Source organism: Penaeus monodon, chromosome 14, assembly GCF_015228065.2.
Source record: "Penaeus monodon isolate SGIC_2016 chromosome 14, NSTDA_Pmon_1, whole genome shotgun sequence".
NCBI classification, from domain to species: domain Eukaryota; kingdom Metazoa; phylum Arthropoda; class Malacostraca; order Decapoda; family Penaeidae; genus Penaeus; species Penaeus monodon.
This window is the reverse complement of record NC_051399.1, coordinates 3,368,239-3,383,238: the sequence shown is the minus strand read 5'-3', so window position 1 is coordinate 3,383,238 and position 15,000 is coordinate 3,368,239. Positions and strand designations below refer to the sequence as shown.

Sequence of the window (15,000 nt, the reverse complement as noted above, 5' to 3'; positions counted from 1 at the left end):
TTGTGTTTCATTTTGCTTCTAAATGACCCCCTGTGTGCAAGGAATGGCCGGGGTTGCCATCCACTGGCGGCGAGGGATTTGAACGCAGGTCAGCAAGATTGCTAGACGAGATCGCTACCGCTGCACCACACCACTCTCAGAGAGAGAGAGAGAGAGAGAGAGAGAGAGAGAGAGAGAGAGAGAAAGAGAAGAAAGAAGAGAGAGAGAGAGCGAGAGAGAGAAAGAGAGAGAAAGAAAGAGAGAGAGAGAGAGAGAGAGAGAGAGAGAGAGGAGAGAGAGAGAGAGAGAGAGAGAGAGAGAGAGAGAGAGAGAGAGAGAGAAAGAGAGAAAAATCTCCATACTTTATGTTTCTAACCTAACAATCCTAGAAACCATAATCATTATAAAAAAACAATTCCACTTCGAGAACCTCTTCCCGACGCTCCTCTCTCACACAGCATTAAGAAGCCGGTGGGTGAGGAGCCTTAATATTCACCTCCCGCCTCGCCTGCCCCGCTCCCCTCGCCCCTAATGAATGAAAAGTCACTCCCCGTCACCAGCCAAGCATTTCCTCTTGTTATTGTGAACATGAGGGGGGGGGGAGGGAGGGAGAAAAAAAGAAAGAAAGAAAGAAAGAAAGAAAGAAAGAAAAAAAATTAAATATATATATATACATATATATATATATATATATATATATATATATATATATATATATATATATATATAGAGAGAGAGAGAGAGAGAGAGAGAGAGAGAGAGAGAGAGAGAGAGAGAGAGAGAGAGAGGAGAAATACAACCGTGTACTTCCTCCTTACTATCCCTCCCCTCCCCCTCCCTCTTCCCCCGTCAGTAGCGAACAACAGAAAAAGGTGTGTGCGTATGCAGGTGCGTGGCGTCGCGCGGGGCAGGGTGTGAGCAACTCAAGGCGGGTCAGTGTTGCACGAGATCAGGTGACGGCCACCACTACGCATTCGTTCCTTCCGATCACCCCTTCGCCTGTTCTGTTCATTCTCTTCCAAGTGTTCTGTTCCCGTGTCATGCTGCCTTCCTGAGCGTGCAATTGCAGAGTCTTCGCGCGAGGAGGATGGTCCAACGCGACGCCACGGGAAGGACCCAGACCGAGTTGCTGATCCTGGTGCTCCCGATGCCAACCCAGGAGCCCGCCGAGTGAGGACAGAGCCACCGACCCACGTGGAGACCCGAGGTTTGTTTTATCGGCCAGATAATGTATCAGCGACGCAGCCAGGCAAATGAGGTGGCGCTGGTGGGACGCGTCCGACCGTGCCCCAGTACCAGCTGACCTGTACCCCTGCGCACTAACAGGGACCCAAAAGGCGCCTCTCCACTGCGCACGGGCGACGACTGTTCTCGCTTCGCCCCACGGACACCCACCGCCACTCTACAAGGTCAGGGCTCATCACTAATCAGGTGGCGTTGTGCCTCTCGCAAGGACCGCTGAAACGTCCGAACGAGTGCATGCCTTGTCGAAATCCAACGAAAGAAAGTGTGACCGAATTATTAGCATAGGGCTCAAGGGATGGAGGGGGGATTATACTGCGCAGTCTGTCCGTTCTCTCCCTCTCTTTTCTCCCGTACGTTTCCTTCTCCGAAACACGGGCGCCCGAGACTAAATAAAACCTCCTGCTCCCTAGGCATTTCGAGCGTTCTGTCATGTAGCGAGATAGCGCCTGTTCGGACACACTGGGGTGCACTCCAGCCAGCCAGCCAGCCAGACAGGCCGTCACTCACTGCTCCCCAAACACACACACTGCAGTTCCAGTCCCGCGAGGGCATGTAGCCGCTCACCTGCCGAAAAAAAACACACGACTAACTAACCGCCAATTAACGATGGAAGGTGCGTCCGAGGCGGGATCGCTACTCCGACCTGAGGTGAGCTCCTGCGCGTTTGGGGAGGAGGGTGCCATTAAGAAAAAGGCTGCTCGCGGGGAAAGCCCTTAGCGTGGGGAAAGCAGACCGACTGGCACGCACACGCTTCTGCTTTCTGCTGAACGGAAGGGGGTGGGGGAGACCGCGAAAGTGCTTGCCACAATCCGAGTTCAATCCAGAGTTAAAATGCAGTTAGGGGGCAATACTATTGAAAATAGTGTTGCTGGTGTAATGGATTCCACAATAATGCTATTCATAACATCGAAATATGAGCCTTCGCCAACGGTGCAAATTCAAAAACCCAGGGACAATAACCCTCACATCAAACGAAGGAAAACACTAATCATATAAAAAAAAAATGCGAGCGTGTGTGTGTGTAACGCTGGTTTTCCCACACGGAACTTTGACAAAGATTCCTCTTATAGCGACACTGATCACGTGATAATAAATATTATCAGCTAAATCCCGCTTCACTGGCTGGCGGATCACGTGACTCATGGCGGCAATCATCCCGTTTAAATGTTGAAACTCGCGTCTTTTTCAAAATGAATGATCGGTGATTTCCAAAAATAAACCTCTTAAGCACGCAACAATTATAGATTAAGAAAGGGCAGGGAAGGAGGCCAAGAGGAAGAGAAATTGGAAGAAAGAAAGAAGAGGGCGGGAGGAAGACCAGAGAGAGAGAGAGAGAGAGAGAGAGAGAGAGAGAGAGAGAGAGGATTGGAGCAAATGCAAAGGGTTGGGAGAAACGGAGAGACAGAAAGAAAGACAGACAAATAGACAGATATAGAACAGACAGAAATACAACAGAAAGAGAGAGAGAGAGAGAGAGAGAGAGAGAGAGAGAGAGAGAGAGAGAGAGGCAAGAAATAACAGGACATACGCTAATGACTTTCCAAAAATCCAGGTCACACCATCATCCTATACATTTATGAAAACAATGGACAGTTTAAATATGCAAATTTTTAGTCCAATACAAAAGCCGGCAGACTTGCGGGATCAAGTTGTAACTAGTTATTACTGGACCGTTAAAAGAATAAGAATAAGAATAAGAATAAGAATAAGACGGAAAAGAAGGAAAAAAGGAAGGAAGGAAGGAAGGATGGACGGAAGGAAGGAAGGAGGGAGGGAAGGAAGGATGGATGGAAGGAAGGATGGAAGGAAGAATGGAAGGGAGGAAAGGAATGGAAGGAAGAAGGAAGGAAGGAGGAAGGAAGGACGGAAGGAAGGGAGGAAGGAAGGATGGAAGGAAGGAAGGAAGAAAGGAAGGAAGGAAAAGAAGAAGGAAGGAAGGAAGGAAAAGAGGAAGGATGGAAGGAAGGGAGCAAGGAGGGAAGGAAGGATGGAGGGAAGGGAGGATGGAGGAAGGAAGGATGGAAGGAAGGAAGGAAGGAAGGAAAGAAGGAAAGAAGAAGAAAATGAAGAGAGAACATAGAGCTGAAAAAAGAGGAAGGACTTAATCAAGCAATAAACAAAGACAAAGAGAAGACGAAGAAGAAGAAGAGAGAAGGAAAGAAAAAGGAAAAACAGAAAAAAAATAAATAAAAATTAAAGAAAGAAAGAAAAGAAAGAAAGAAAGAAAGAAAGAAAGAAAAAAAAAAAAAACGCCACAAAGACGCCGAATCATCATCATGCAGACAAAAACACAGACAGACAGACTAAAACACGCCCAGCAAACTAAAGACCCGTCGCCATGGAAACACTACCCCCCCCTTCTTTCCCCTCCACCCCCACCCCCACCCACCCCTATAAGACTGACCGCCGTTATACAATTACCTGTTGTGGGTGTGTGGGGGTGGGGGTGGGGGTGGGTGGAGGGGGTGTGTGTGGGGGGGGGGACACTAAACCTCCGGCAAACAGGAAGCTTCGTTACGTAAACATGTTGTAACGCAAAAAGATAATATTTCTGAGTGTGTGATAATGGTGATAATGATGCTATTACGATGGAGATTATACGATATCGATGTTAATATCAATCATAAAATATTAAATAATAACAATAACAACAACAACAACAACAACAACAACAATAATAATAAATAAGTAATAACAATAATAATAATAATAATAATAATAACAATTATAACATTAATAATAATAGCGATAACAATAATAATAATAATAATAATAATAATAATAATAATAATAATAACAATTATATCAATAATAATAGCGATAATAATAATAATAATAATAATAATAATAATGATAATGATAATAATAATAATAAAAAAAAATCTAACCCCCCCCCTCCCCTCTCCAGATGCTGCGCGACCCGCCCGTCCACGTCAACGCCTCCTTCGGCCTGATGGGGGCGGTGGGCGTGGCGGTCAACATCGTCCTCTTCGTCGTGGACATCGTGTCCGACGCCCTCCTCGCCTACGTCCTGTGGCGCCAGGTGAACGATCAGCTACTGCGCGCTTAGTCGCCGTTTAGGGTGGAAAGAGGGTGTCTGGTAGGCCTATAGGGTGGAAAGAGGGTGTCTGGTAGGCCTGTAGGGTGGAAAGAGGGTGTCTGGTAGGCCTATAGGGTGGAAAGAGGGTGTCTGGTAGGCCTATAGGGTGGAAAGAGGGTGTCTGGTAGGCCTATAGGGTGGAAAGAGGGTGTCTGGTAGGCCTATGGGAGAACGTGGCAAGGGTAAGAAGGCCTTGAAATTGAAATCAAGGGGGGAGGGAGGGAGGGAGGGAGGGAGGGAGGGAGAGGGGAGAGAGAAGAGAGAAGAGAGAAGAGAGAAGAGAGAAGAGAGAGAGAGAGAGAGAGAGAGAGAGAGAGAGAGAGAGAGAGAGAGAGAGAGAGAGAGAGAGAGAGAGAGAGACAGAGAGACAGAGAAAAAAAATAAAGAAAAAAAGAGAAAGAGAGAAAAAAAGAGAGAGAAAGAAAGAGAGAGAAAGAAAGAAAAGGACAGAAAGAGAAAGAGAGAGATGACGATGCCTCTGTGGCTCCCCAGGCCGTCGACGCCACGGACGAGGCGGCGAGCGAGGAGGCAATGACCTGGTTCATCATCACGCTCTGCATCATCGTCATCCCCATGGTCATCCTGAATCTTTTCAGGTAAGCGGGACACCCAGCTGCTTCGTCACTGAGCTTGGAAAATGTTTATGAATGCTTAAAACGCGCTCGAATGCCGTTTGTACAATTCTGGTTTGTTTACCCTTCTCGTGGCCGGTTTTTGGAAACTCGCCGATCGATGGAAGCAGTTCCTTATGCAAACACACACACACACACACACACACACACACACACACACACACACACACACACACACACACATATATATACAAACGCACACATACATACATACATATATATATATATATATATATATATATATATATATATAAATATATATATATATATATATATATATATATATATATATATAAATATATAAATATATATATATATATATATATATATATATATATATATATATATATATATATATATATAATTTATATATATATATTCTTTTTCTTTTCTTTTCTTTTTTCTTACTATTTATCTTTTTTTTTTTGTTCTCCGCCGGCAGTCTGTTGTGGTATTACCAGAACAAGCTGTGTCTCGGAGACTACTGCGTCCTGCACAAGATGAGTCGAGGCCAAGCAACGGTTCGGGTCATCCTTCACCTCCTCCTCCTCGGGCCCCTCATCAGGTATGCTTGCAAACCTCTCACTAACGCAGCACCCTTTCATCATGTGCTAAATTCCTGTCCGTGTGTTTACTGCCCCGGTATTTCGCGCCTGTTAAGACAAGGTCTCCCGCTGCAGATACTTAGATATCATGCGATACGGGCTGAAGATGCAACGGGAGGTTCGCGAGGTGGAGATGGGCGAGCACGGCGCCGTCATGAGGAGGACGCCCAAGGGAGAGGTCCACGCGGTGCTTCAGATGGTGGGCTTGCATGCAAAGAGAGAGAGAGAGAGAGAGAGAGAGAGAGAGAGAGAGAGAGAGAGAGAGAGAGAGAGAGAGAGAGAGAGAGAGAGAGAGAGAGAGAGAGAGAGAAGAGAGAGAGAGAGAGAGAGAAAGAGAAAGAGAAAGAGAAAGAGAAAGAGAAAGAGAAAGAGAAAGAGAAGAGAGAGAGAGAGAGAGAGAGAGAGAGAGAGAGAGAGAGAGAGAGAGAGAGAGAGAGAGAGAGAGAGAGAGAGACATACGTATTCATTCACTGGGTGTGCAGACTACGCAAGTCTATAATGACGGCAACAGACCCGCTCCCCTTCCCCTCGCAGGTCATTTCTCGGGACACGGCGATGCTGGACATGATGCACAGCTTCCTGCAGGACGCGCCGCAGCTGGTCTTCCAGATCTTCCTCCTCTACCGCAGTCCCGAGATCATCACGGGCACCGATACAAACAACACCTTCAGTAAGTGCTGACTTGACTAAAACTGCTCCTCCCGTAGTTCTTAATCTGAATTTTATCCAAAATCTAACGTACTCGAGATAGTGGTTTACCACTATCTCGCCCGTTGAACACCCAATCCCGACGTGCCTAACGACGCCCCACGCCCTCTCAGCCATCGCGGTGCAGGTGTGGAAGGTGCTGGTGGGCGTGATGGCCATCTCGTGGTCGCTGGTGTCCTACCAGGATGAGCTCCGCCGCTCCGTGCCCAACAAGGAGCAGCTGTCCTGCGGCGGCACCACCACCTGCCTCTTCTGGCGCTCCGGCATGGTCGCCTCCAGGGTCATCGCCATCGCCACCTTTGCCTCCATCATCGTGAGTCTCGTTCCCATGCTAACCGTGCACCATGAATGACTTAAGAAATCCGAGAATAAAAAGACGGAACTCCTCTCTCCTCTCCCCCGCTCTGCCCGCAGCCTCCCGAGGAAGAAAACAACCACAGCGTGTTCTTCCCTCGCATGACCAGCGACGGCAGGGTCTTCATCCCGTTCGCCCTCATCGCCGGCATCGTGCTCTTCGTGCACTGGGTCATCATGACCGTCTGGATACACGCTCAGGTAAGGCCTCGCAATCTCCCGGTCTCTAAGCGGGGTTGAAGCCCTACCTGTTCCCCACGCTTGAAAGAAATTCTCCCACATCTTTTACCGTGGTAGAAAATTCCCCCCAATACTTCTCGTGGTTGAAAACTCCTTAATCCCCCCCCCTCCCCCCCCCCAAAAAAAAAAAAAAAAAAAAAAAAAATATCATCCCCAATCCCTCAAAAGCCAGGGTCCTCTTCCCACGAGCGCCTCCTGCCACCCGCCTTTTCTTTTCTCTCTCTCCCTCCGTCAGAACACGACCTTCTGCTCTAACGACGAAGGCTCGCGGCGGCCCGTGCTGGAGCTGCTCTACAACGGCGTCATGGGGATCGTGCACATCTTCTGCTACATTAACCTGAAGGACACGCCGTCCCGCAAGAGGATGACCTTCTTCTACACCATCAGTTTCGCCGAGAACACCACCATGATCGCCGTCTGGTATGTGGAGGTGAGTTCGCACTGTCTTTCCCGTCACCCGCGCGTTCGTGTAATAAGTAATAAAACCCCAATTCCATAAAGACGAAACTAGGCGTAATCATCTCTAATGTCAACTAATCGCCGCCTTTAAACTATCCCCCCATAAAAACCACCCAAAACTTCTCCCATGCAACCGGTCCTCACGCCGCAAAACTCACTTCTCCGCGAACACCGACTCATCCATCCCCTCCGTCGCGTTGCAGATGCGGCAGGCGTACCAGCTGTGGTTCCTAGTGACGATGGTCTTCAGCGTGGAGGCCCTGTGGATGATCGGCCTCTGCAGCCTGATCGGTTACTACGCCTTCCTCCACCCCGACCACAACAGAATCGTCTCGGGCAGGAACCAGGCGTCATGGCGAGAGTGAACCTGCCGTGCATGACGCTGGCAGGCACGCGCGGCTTGGACCGCTGTTGACAACCCATTAGCCTTGCGCCTGATTTACCTCACTAGTCATCTCGAGTTTTGAAATCATCGCCGTCATCTCCATTCGCAAATCATTTACTGTAAATTTCATATCACTTGCTTTTTTTGTAATGGAGGAGTGTGAGAGAATATTATAATATAAGGAGTCAAGGGGGCAGTGTGTGTGTGTGTGTGTGTGTGTGTGTGTGTGTGTGTGTGTGTGTGTGTGTGTGTGTGTGTGTGTGTGTGTGTATGTGTGTGTGTGTGTGTGTGTGAGAGTGAGGAGTGAGAAAGAGAGAGAAACGCTTCTATGCTGTATCATATGCATTTTTATATTTACAACTTTATACCTGTAATAGCACAGTTCTTGTACATACTATAAATAAAAAACTTCACGAGCAATAATAAAACCTATCATTTAAGCAAACCTGAAGGGGGGGAAAGGGGGAATGGAAACTGGAAAGGAGGTTATCAACACCCGTGAAAAAAGGAAATCTTAGTCGTATGCTAGTCAACACTTTGTAAGATAATTTTCAAATATTCTCATCGAGGGAGGGGGTGCGAAGGAAAGGAGTGAAAGAGAGAGAGAGAGGAGGGAGGGTGGGAGGGAGGAAAAAGGGGAGGGAGGGAGGGAGGGAGGGAGGGAGGGAGGGAGGGAGGGAGGGAGAGAGAGAGAGAGAGAGAGAGGAGAGAGAGAGAGAGAGAGAGGGAGAGAGAGAGAGAGAGAGAGGAGAGAGAGAGGGGGGGGGAGGGAAAGCGAGAGCGAGAGAGAGAGGGGGGGAGGGAAAGCGAGAGCGAGAGCGAGAGAGAGAGAGAGAGAGAGAGAGAGAGAGAGAGAGAGAGAGAGAGAGAGAGAGAGAGAGAGAGAGAGACGGAGTGTAACTGAGGGAGTGCGTATCCCTTTAAATATCGACCTGATAGACCGCTAAGTGAAACTATAATGAAGATTGATTTGATCTTTTTCGCCAATCACGCATACACGAATGCGGTATCCGAAGAGTGACACTTTCTCCACAAAACGTGTTCACTTTATGGGGAAAAAAATATATTCAACTCATTCATAAGAAATACCAAAGGACCACCACAAACTCGTCGCTGATTGGTGCGATTTGAGTCCTCGCGGCGCCTTAGCCAATCAGCGCTCAGTGCGAGTCGTCCCTCGATCAGCTGATTCCCCCAAACAATAACAACAAAGATGGCGGCGACGGGCGGCGGACACTACTCCAAGTTCTACCCTCACTTCGCCGCTTTTCGCCACAATATAAGAAGATGGCGGCATCCCGGAGGTGCGCTGCTCGGGATAAACATCCTCTCCGTCTTCGGGAACCCGGACTCCATCGACCGAGACGTCCGGACGGTGAAGGAGGCGAAGGTTCCCACGGACGAGACCGGGTGGGACCGACTACGGCTCATGTTCACCTACGACGAGTATGGCGAGATGAGTCCCGAGCTCAGCATGGTAATCGATGCCCTAACCCTCCCTCGCGATAACTTGTTTCTTTCTGCTCCCCTCGCGATAACTTGTTTCCTTCTGTCTTCTGTGCAACGACAACTTTGCACCTGGGGCGTTGTTTGCACAAGAAATGCTGACTTTTCCTTTTTTTGCTAGGATACCTTGGATAGTTTCATAATGTTTTCAAAATTAAGGTTTGACACATCTCAAAGGATCTCTTTGCTGTGGGTAATCTTTAGCTTTTTGTTCTTCCCAGATTATGTCCTACGATCCCATGGCACTATAGGTATTACTTTTACAGGGAGAACAATTTTGACATAACTTCATCAATGAAGCATGCATAAGTTCATACAGGATCTACAGCTGAACCCTACCAAACTGAATCCAGTTCAGCACAGAAATCTGCACAAAATAAAACCACCTGATCCTAATATTATAATGTAAAATGAACACTCGTTCTGTAGTTATACAAGATGAGAGGTACCAACCCTCTCCTGCCTTTTGCAATACATACTATATAACTGTCTTGTGCCTCAAAATGCTTAAATGTCAAGCTAGTTCAATTTGTCATAGTCTAATGAATAAACACTTAATACTTTCTTTGTGATCTACAAAGTAATTCATGAGGCCTGAATTAACAGTGGAAGAATTGGTCATAGAATAATTTAAGTAATGTAAGGATAAATATCACATTGTAACCTCACTGGTTGAGTGGGCTAAGATGCCTGGGAAATACTCTAGTTTGAACGTCTATGGTGCAGTGTAACTAGGAACCCTTCTATTCCTACCATACAGGGAGAGGTAGCAACTTACAGAATCCAAAGGTTAAGGCTATTGTTTACATTCAGACACTTGGAACACCTCAGACAGAGAGCCAGAGTGGTGCCTCCGATGCCACAGCTAATCACCGTTGGATGTGGCATGAAACAGCTCGAGGGGATTGGCTGACAGACACGACATGCCAGTCCAGCTCTCTGTGTGTGTCTGAAGTGTCTCTAAATATAAGCGAAAGCCTCAACTTTCAGATTCTGTAGGTCACCACCTGCCAGTGTATGCTAGGAGTACATGGGTTTCTAATCACTCTCTGTGCCATAGAGGCTTTAACTAAAGTATTACCCTAGGCACCTTAGCCCACTGAGCCATTAAGTATATAATGTGATATTTGTGTGCTTGTGTCAGTCAATGTGTCCACCTAGTTATTAATTTACAGATATCACTAGTATTTATTTTTTTTATTATTTTTTTTGCATCGTTTTTACTGAGATAACACTACACCTACTGGTTGCCATTTCATGTATTATCCACTGTTGTTTTGTGAATTTTGTTACATATTGATGGTTCCATAAGTGCTTAGCCACCAAGTAATTAGTAAGTGCTGGTGACCCGACCTGCTTTCCCCATTCCTTTAATTTTTGGATTTTTTTTTTTTTCTAATAAATGTGAATCTTTTAAAAAAACGAAGGGGAAAAAAAATTAACCAGTGAGATAACAAGGCCTAATGATTGACTAAGGACTTATAAACACTATAATTGAACTAAAATAACAGTGGACCTGGCAGTCATAACAACTGCAACCAATAGGTTAAATTAGAGAAACTTAAACCAAATTAGGTGTGAAAAAAATCCATGTTTGCAATATATCTATACATATATAATGGACTGTATTAATATAAATGCACCATATTTTTGTTTTTAAATCCTGTGATAGCATCTAACATAATATTTACATAACATAAAATTAAGAATACTTCAAGATACCTGCATTCTGTTGCAGGTAGTACAAGGCGCTTTAATGGGAACATTTACAGGGACAATCATAGGTGGCACAATTCACTCTCGAGATAACTACATGCGGTTCATCGAAAAAAATCAAGCTACTGCATTCCAGAATCATTTTGAAGCCAAAAAGCAACTTCAGGATAAGGTACCCTGTGTATTTTGTATATGCACTCTAATTAATGGCAAAATATGCAATATACTAGAGTTGTCTTGGAAATGAGATGTTTTTACTAAGTATATCTATTTTTATTCTATACAGGTTACTTTGGGATTTGCCCGTGGTGCATGGATGTGGGGATGGAGATTAGGTTTATTTTGTGGTTCATTCACATTATGCACTACTGTAATATCAGTGTATAGAGGAAAGTCTTCAGTTCTTGAGTAAGTTATCTCCTAACCACTTTCATTCCATGAGAACAAATACTGTGAAAAAAGAGCTATATTGTCACTGTCTTTCCCTATTTACTTAACCCAGTGCTGCTTTTTGGAAATTGTAGTGTTGACTATAGTGCTGGTTTGTGATATGTCTCTACACACTGACGGCTCCACAACTGATTAGCTACCAAGTAGTCAATTAGTTGATACTGTGACCTTACCTTACTTTATTTTTCCTTGAGTTTTTTTGGGAAAAATCTTTCTTTTTACTAATGCCATCAATATCAATGTTGTTTATCACTGAAGACATTAAAATGAAAAATAAATATTTCTGAAAATCAAGGACAAGGGTAAAGAGATGGGAAAGGTAGTACTAGTAATCGGCTCACTAGTGACTCAGTACTTGTGGAGCTCTCTATGTGTAAAGACAATAGACTAAACTCACTTTGGTCATGACATGTTCGTATGTGCCATCCCCAGTGGCATTGGGTTAATGATTAATAAAAGTATGGCTTGTGACATGAACGGTTCATTATAAATGGAATATCTTTAATTTCTTTAACAGATATGCTGCAGCTGGAGGCATTACTGGAGCACTGTACAAGTTTAAACAAGGTCCTCGTGCTACAATTGCTGGTGGCATAATCGGCAGCGCCTTAGGATCTATTGCTGGCTGTGTCTCTGTGGGTCTTATGTACCTGACAGGTATGTTTATGAGAAATATATTAGCAAATCTTTTTGATAAACCAGAGAATACCCCTAGATGTGAACTAAACCATACCTACAAGCCTGTGTGTGTAAATATAAATGTGTTTTATTCCTTGCAGGGACTTCCATGGAAGACGTACGATACTGGCAACACAAATGGAAGGAAGAATATCAGGAAAAGAAACTAGAAGCTCTTAGAAAAGCACGATCTGAGGACTTGGACTCGCTCAGTCGTGGTCATGATCAAAAGGCTGGATCAATGTCGTTAGAAAATATTAGTGAGAATAAAAGCCAATAGAGTTTGTGATGACACATTGTAGAAATATTGATAACCATCTAGGCTTACCTGTATATGAAATGTACACAATAGAAAAAAAAAAAGTACAACAATAAAAACTCAATTTCTTTATTTGTTTTTCAATGGTGTCCATAAAACCAATGGAAGTTATTCTTTCTCCCAAGGGTGGACAGTATCATTTCTCAGACTTGCTTTAAATTCACACAATTTGTAGCCTAATATATTTCACGGGCAGAAAAAAGAAAACTAATGAACAGATACAGATTGCAGAAATCATATAGTATTTAATAGTATTTAAATATTTGTACGGAGTCCTTGACTTTGCTTGAAAAACAGTGTGTACTGAGTAATGGGGCATGATTCAAGGCTCGTGTTTGAGTAAAGAGCATAACTAAATATTAAACTTGTTACTCTAAATCTTGAACTTGCTGTCTATAAGCCTGGTAAATATCTTTAATAGTCAGATAAAGAATGATACAGGTCTAAACATACCAATTTTAACATTTGCAACTGTGAATACACACCTGTCTGATCAGAGGCTGTATCTCAAAAAAATTTCACTATATTTTTAAAAATATTTTGGTTCTGCCCATGAAAGACATTAGCTCCACAATATGTGAATTTACAGCATAACTCAGATGTGGCACTGAGCAATTTCACTAAATAAGGGAGTTTTGAGAAAGAATGACCCAACAGTAAAAGTAAGAATACTCATGTAACTTGCACAGCGGAAGAGTTCTTTGAAAATGATGTTTGTACTCACCCTGTATTCTCGGGGTCAATAGCGGAGAACACGCCTGATTCTGATCCCGATGCTCCCCGTCGGTCCTCACTCACTGAGCTCATTCGGCTAAGGGGAGTACCTGGTGTCTCCTGGAATTCAAATAACCAGTTTGATTACTGCGCAACTGCTTATTTTGAATATTACTGTTATTCCTATTACCTGGGACTTTAGTAAATTATAAGCACTTGAAATTATTATATAAAAAGTTCATTAGCTAACTATAGGGACAATTTCGTTGGGACAAATCACCCCAATGTGCACTGACCTGGTGAAGTGACTCGTCAATAACCAAAGACGTGTTGCCACTTGGACCTCCATTCTGGAACATGTGAACAAACTCCTCGAAGCTGATTCTTCCATCGCCGTCAACATCGAGTCGGCTGAACAGCTGTTCTAGAACCTATTTGGGACGAATTGATAGATTGGTTAGATGAAGATAACACTGGCTGTCATAGACACATTTTTTTTTTTAATCTGATTTTCTATATGTTAATATTTTCTCTACACATACATACTCTAAATATTTTGGAAAAATTAAAACTTTGCTATAAATTTTATGCTGAAGTTGGTTCAAGTAATATGGTGGTTGAGAAATTAGTTGTTAGATATTCTGCTAATATATTAACATGTGAAGTAAATCATTGTCCTCTGTCTTATTTGATAACATTTTTTATTTTGTGAAAAAAGGGAGGAAATGAAGATAAAAAAAATAAAAACTATTGTTACTTTTCAGGTTTTGCTAACTTCAACTACATAAAATATATGCTACAATTATGCCTCATGTCTCCAACAGTTGTGACATCTAACATAACTAACACAAAGGCCACACTTTAATAAATAACATCATCCATTTCACTTTCACAAAAATCAATTTACTAAACAAAATCATACAACAAGACCTTCTTATCATAAAATTGTTTGCAAAGTGCTATGTGAGGGAACTGTCACTGTCACTGATATATGTCAACATTTATAATGGCAGGATAACAGTTAAGTGAAAAAAATTGTGCTCTTTGACATACTAATGAAAATGTGACATCAAATTATTTAAGGACTCTTTCTACATATACGATTAGGAAAACCTATGTACTAATTTGTAAAAGATGTTAAAACTGATACCCTTATATTGTATTTGAAATGATTTGACACCTAGAACATATAACCTTTATCAATATCTATTTGGCACCCCAACCCGTCATACTGTTCAGTTTTCAGGAACATTTCTGAACATGAATGAATACTTGAAAATGCAAAACAAATGCCTTTATATATGCAGTCATATACCAGGCTTTTCACATAGTTTAATACAAATGATGTGTATATAGGGGCATATATTTCATATCAGTAAAGGAATAAGGTGCACCTCACTTCCACAAATACCAACCCTACAGTAATATCACCCCTGTAGGTTCTGTTCAAATTCCAGTAGCACTTCAGTAGTCATGTCTATAGTATTTTCTTGGGAGACTGTACAAACCCACCCACCCACATACACAAAGGGGATAGGGAGAGAAAGAAAGAAGGGAGCAGTATTAACCCATTGCCGACGGGTGGCATGTACGCACATGCCATGGCATGGCGGGACCATCTGCCGGGGGCACGGACGCACATGCCATAGCGTATGTATGGACATGACATGAGTTTTTTTTTTTTTTGTTACAATCACAGCAACAGATTATTTTTTTGCCAGTGAAAGTGTGATTGTCGGTTTTAACACTTTCTCATTTTTACCATGAAAGAAAGAAAGAAAGAAAGAAAAGAAGGAAGGAAGGAAGGAAGGAAGGAAAAAAAAAAAAAAAAAAAAAAAGGACAATTTCAACTCCATGATGCTGCACACTGCTTATTTTATTTGGACTATAGACCAAATAATGATCAATTA

The 15,000-nt window shown here is 43.6% G+C and overlaps 3 protein-coding genes across 7 annotated transcripts in view; 2 read left to right on the top strand and 1 right to left on the bottom strand.

Moving 5' to 3' along the window:
- The window catches only part of LOC119580798 (XK-related protein 7-like), an 11,901-nt gene extending 3,771 nt beyond the window's left edge, over window positions 1-8,130 (top strand). The window contains exons 1-10 of one of the 4 annotated variants that reach the window (XM_037928917.1): window positions 905-1,388; window positions 4,133-4,267; window positions 4,817-4,920; window positions 5,399-5,521; window positions 5,637-5,760; window positions 6,096-6,231; window positions 6,383-6,582; window positions 6,684-6,824; window positions 7,099-7,293; window positions 7,526-8,130. In XM_037928917.1, the coding sequence (XP_037784845.1) occupies window positions 1,233-1,388; window positions 4,133-4,267; window positions 4,817-4,920; window positions 5,399-5,521; window positions 5,637-5,760; window positions 6,096-6,231; window positions 6,383-6,582; window positions 6,684-6,824; window positions 7,099-7,293; window positions 7,526-7,687 (1,476 nt within the window). In that variant the 5' untranslated portion in view covers window positions 905-1,232 and the 3' untranslated portion in view covers window positions 7,688-8,130. The other 3 variants (XM_037928920.1, XM_037928919.1, XM_037928918.1) reach the window with 3 other exon arrangements.
- LOC119580797 (blastoderm-specific protein 25D-like) overlaps window positions 1-15,000 on the bottom strand; it is a 49,370-nt gene that overhangs the window by 21,558 nt on the left and 12,812 nt on the right. Inside the window, exons 7-8 of the mRNA XM_037928916.1 lie at window positions 13,387-13,521; window positions 13,101-13,210 (exon numbers count right to left, since the gene is read on the bottom strand). Of these exons, the coding sequence (XP_037784844.1) occupies window positions 13,101-13,210; window positions 13,387-13,521 (245 nt within the window). The remainder of the gene's footprint in view (window positions 1-13,100; window positions 13,211-13,386; window positions 13,522-15,000) is intronic.
- Window positions 8,899-12,446, top strand: LOC119580799 (RPII140-upstream gene protein-like). 2 transcript variants are annotated; one of them, XM_037928922.1, is made up of 5 exons: window positions 8,899-9,184; window positions 10,952-11,101; window positions 11,216-11,337; window positions 11,897-12,036; window positions 12,159-12,420. In XM_037928922.1, the coding sequence occupies exons 1-5, from the start codon at window positions 8,921-8,923 to the stop codon at window positions 12,335-12,337; spliced, it is 855 nt and encodes a 284-aa protein (XP_037784850.1). In that variant the 5' UTR covers window positions 8,899-8,920; the 3' UTR covers window positions 12,338-12,420. The 2 variants fall into 2 exon arrangements, with proteins under 2 accessions (XP_037784850.1, XP_037784851.1); XM_037928923.1 differs by having other exon boundaries at window positions 8,900-9,153; window positions 12,159-12,446.

Coding starts and splice junctions, on each gene's coding strand:
- LOC119580799 (XM_037928922.1), top strand. CDS start 8,921: ATGGCGGCGACGGGCGGCGGACACTACTCCAAGTTCTACCCTCACTTC. Junction 9,185..10,951: donor TGAGTCCCGAGCTCAGCATG/GTAATCGATGCC, acceptor ATTCTGTTGCAG/GTAGTACAAGGCGCTTTAAT. Junction 11,338..11,896: donor GGAAAGTCTTCAGTTCTTGA/GTAAGTTATCTC, acceptor TTTCTTTAACAG/ATATGCTGCAGCTGGAGGCA.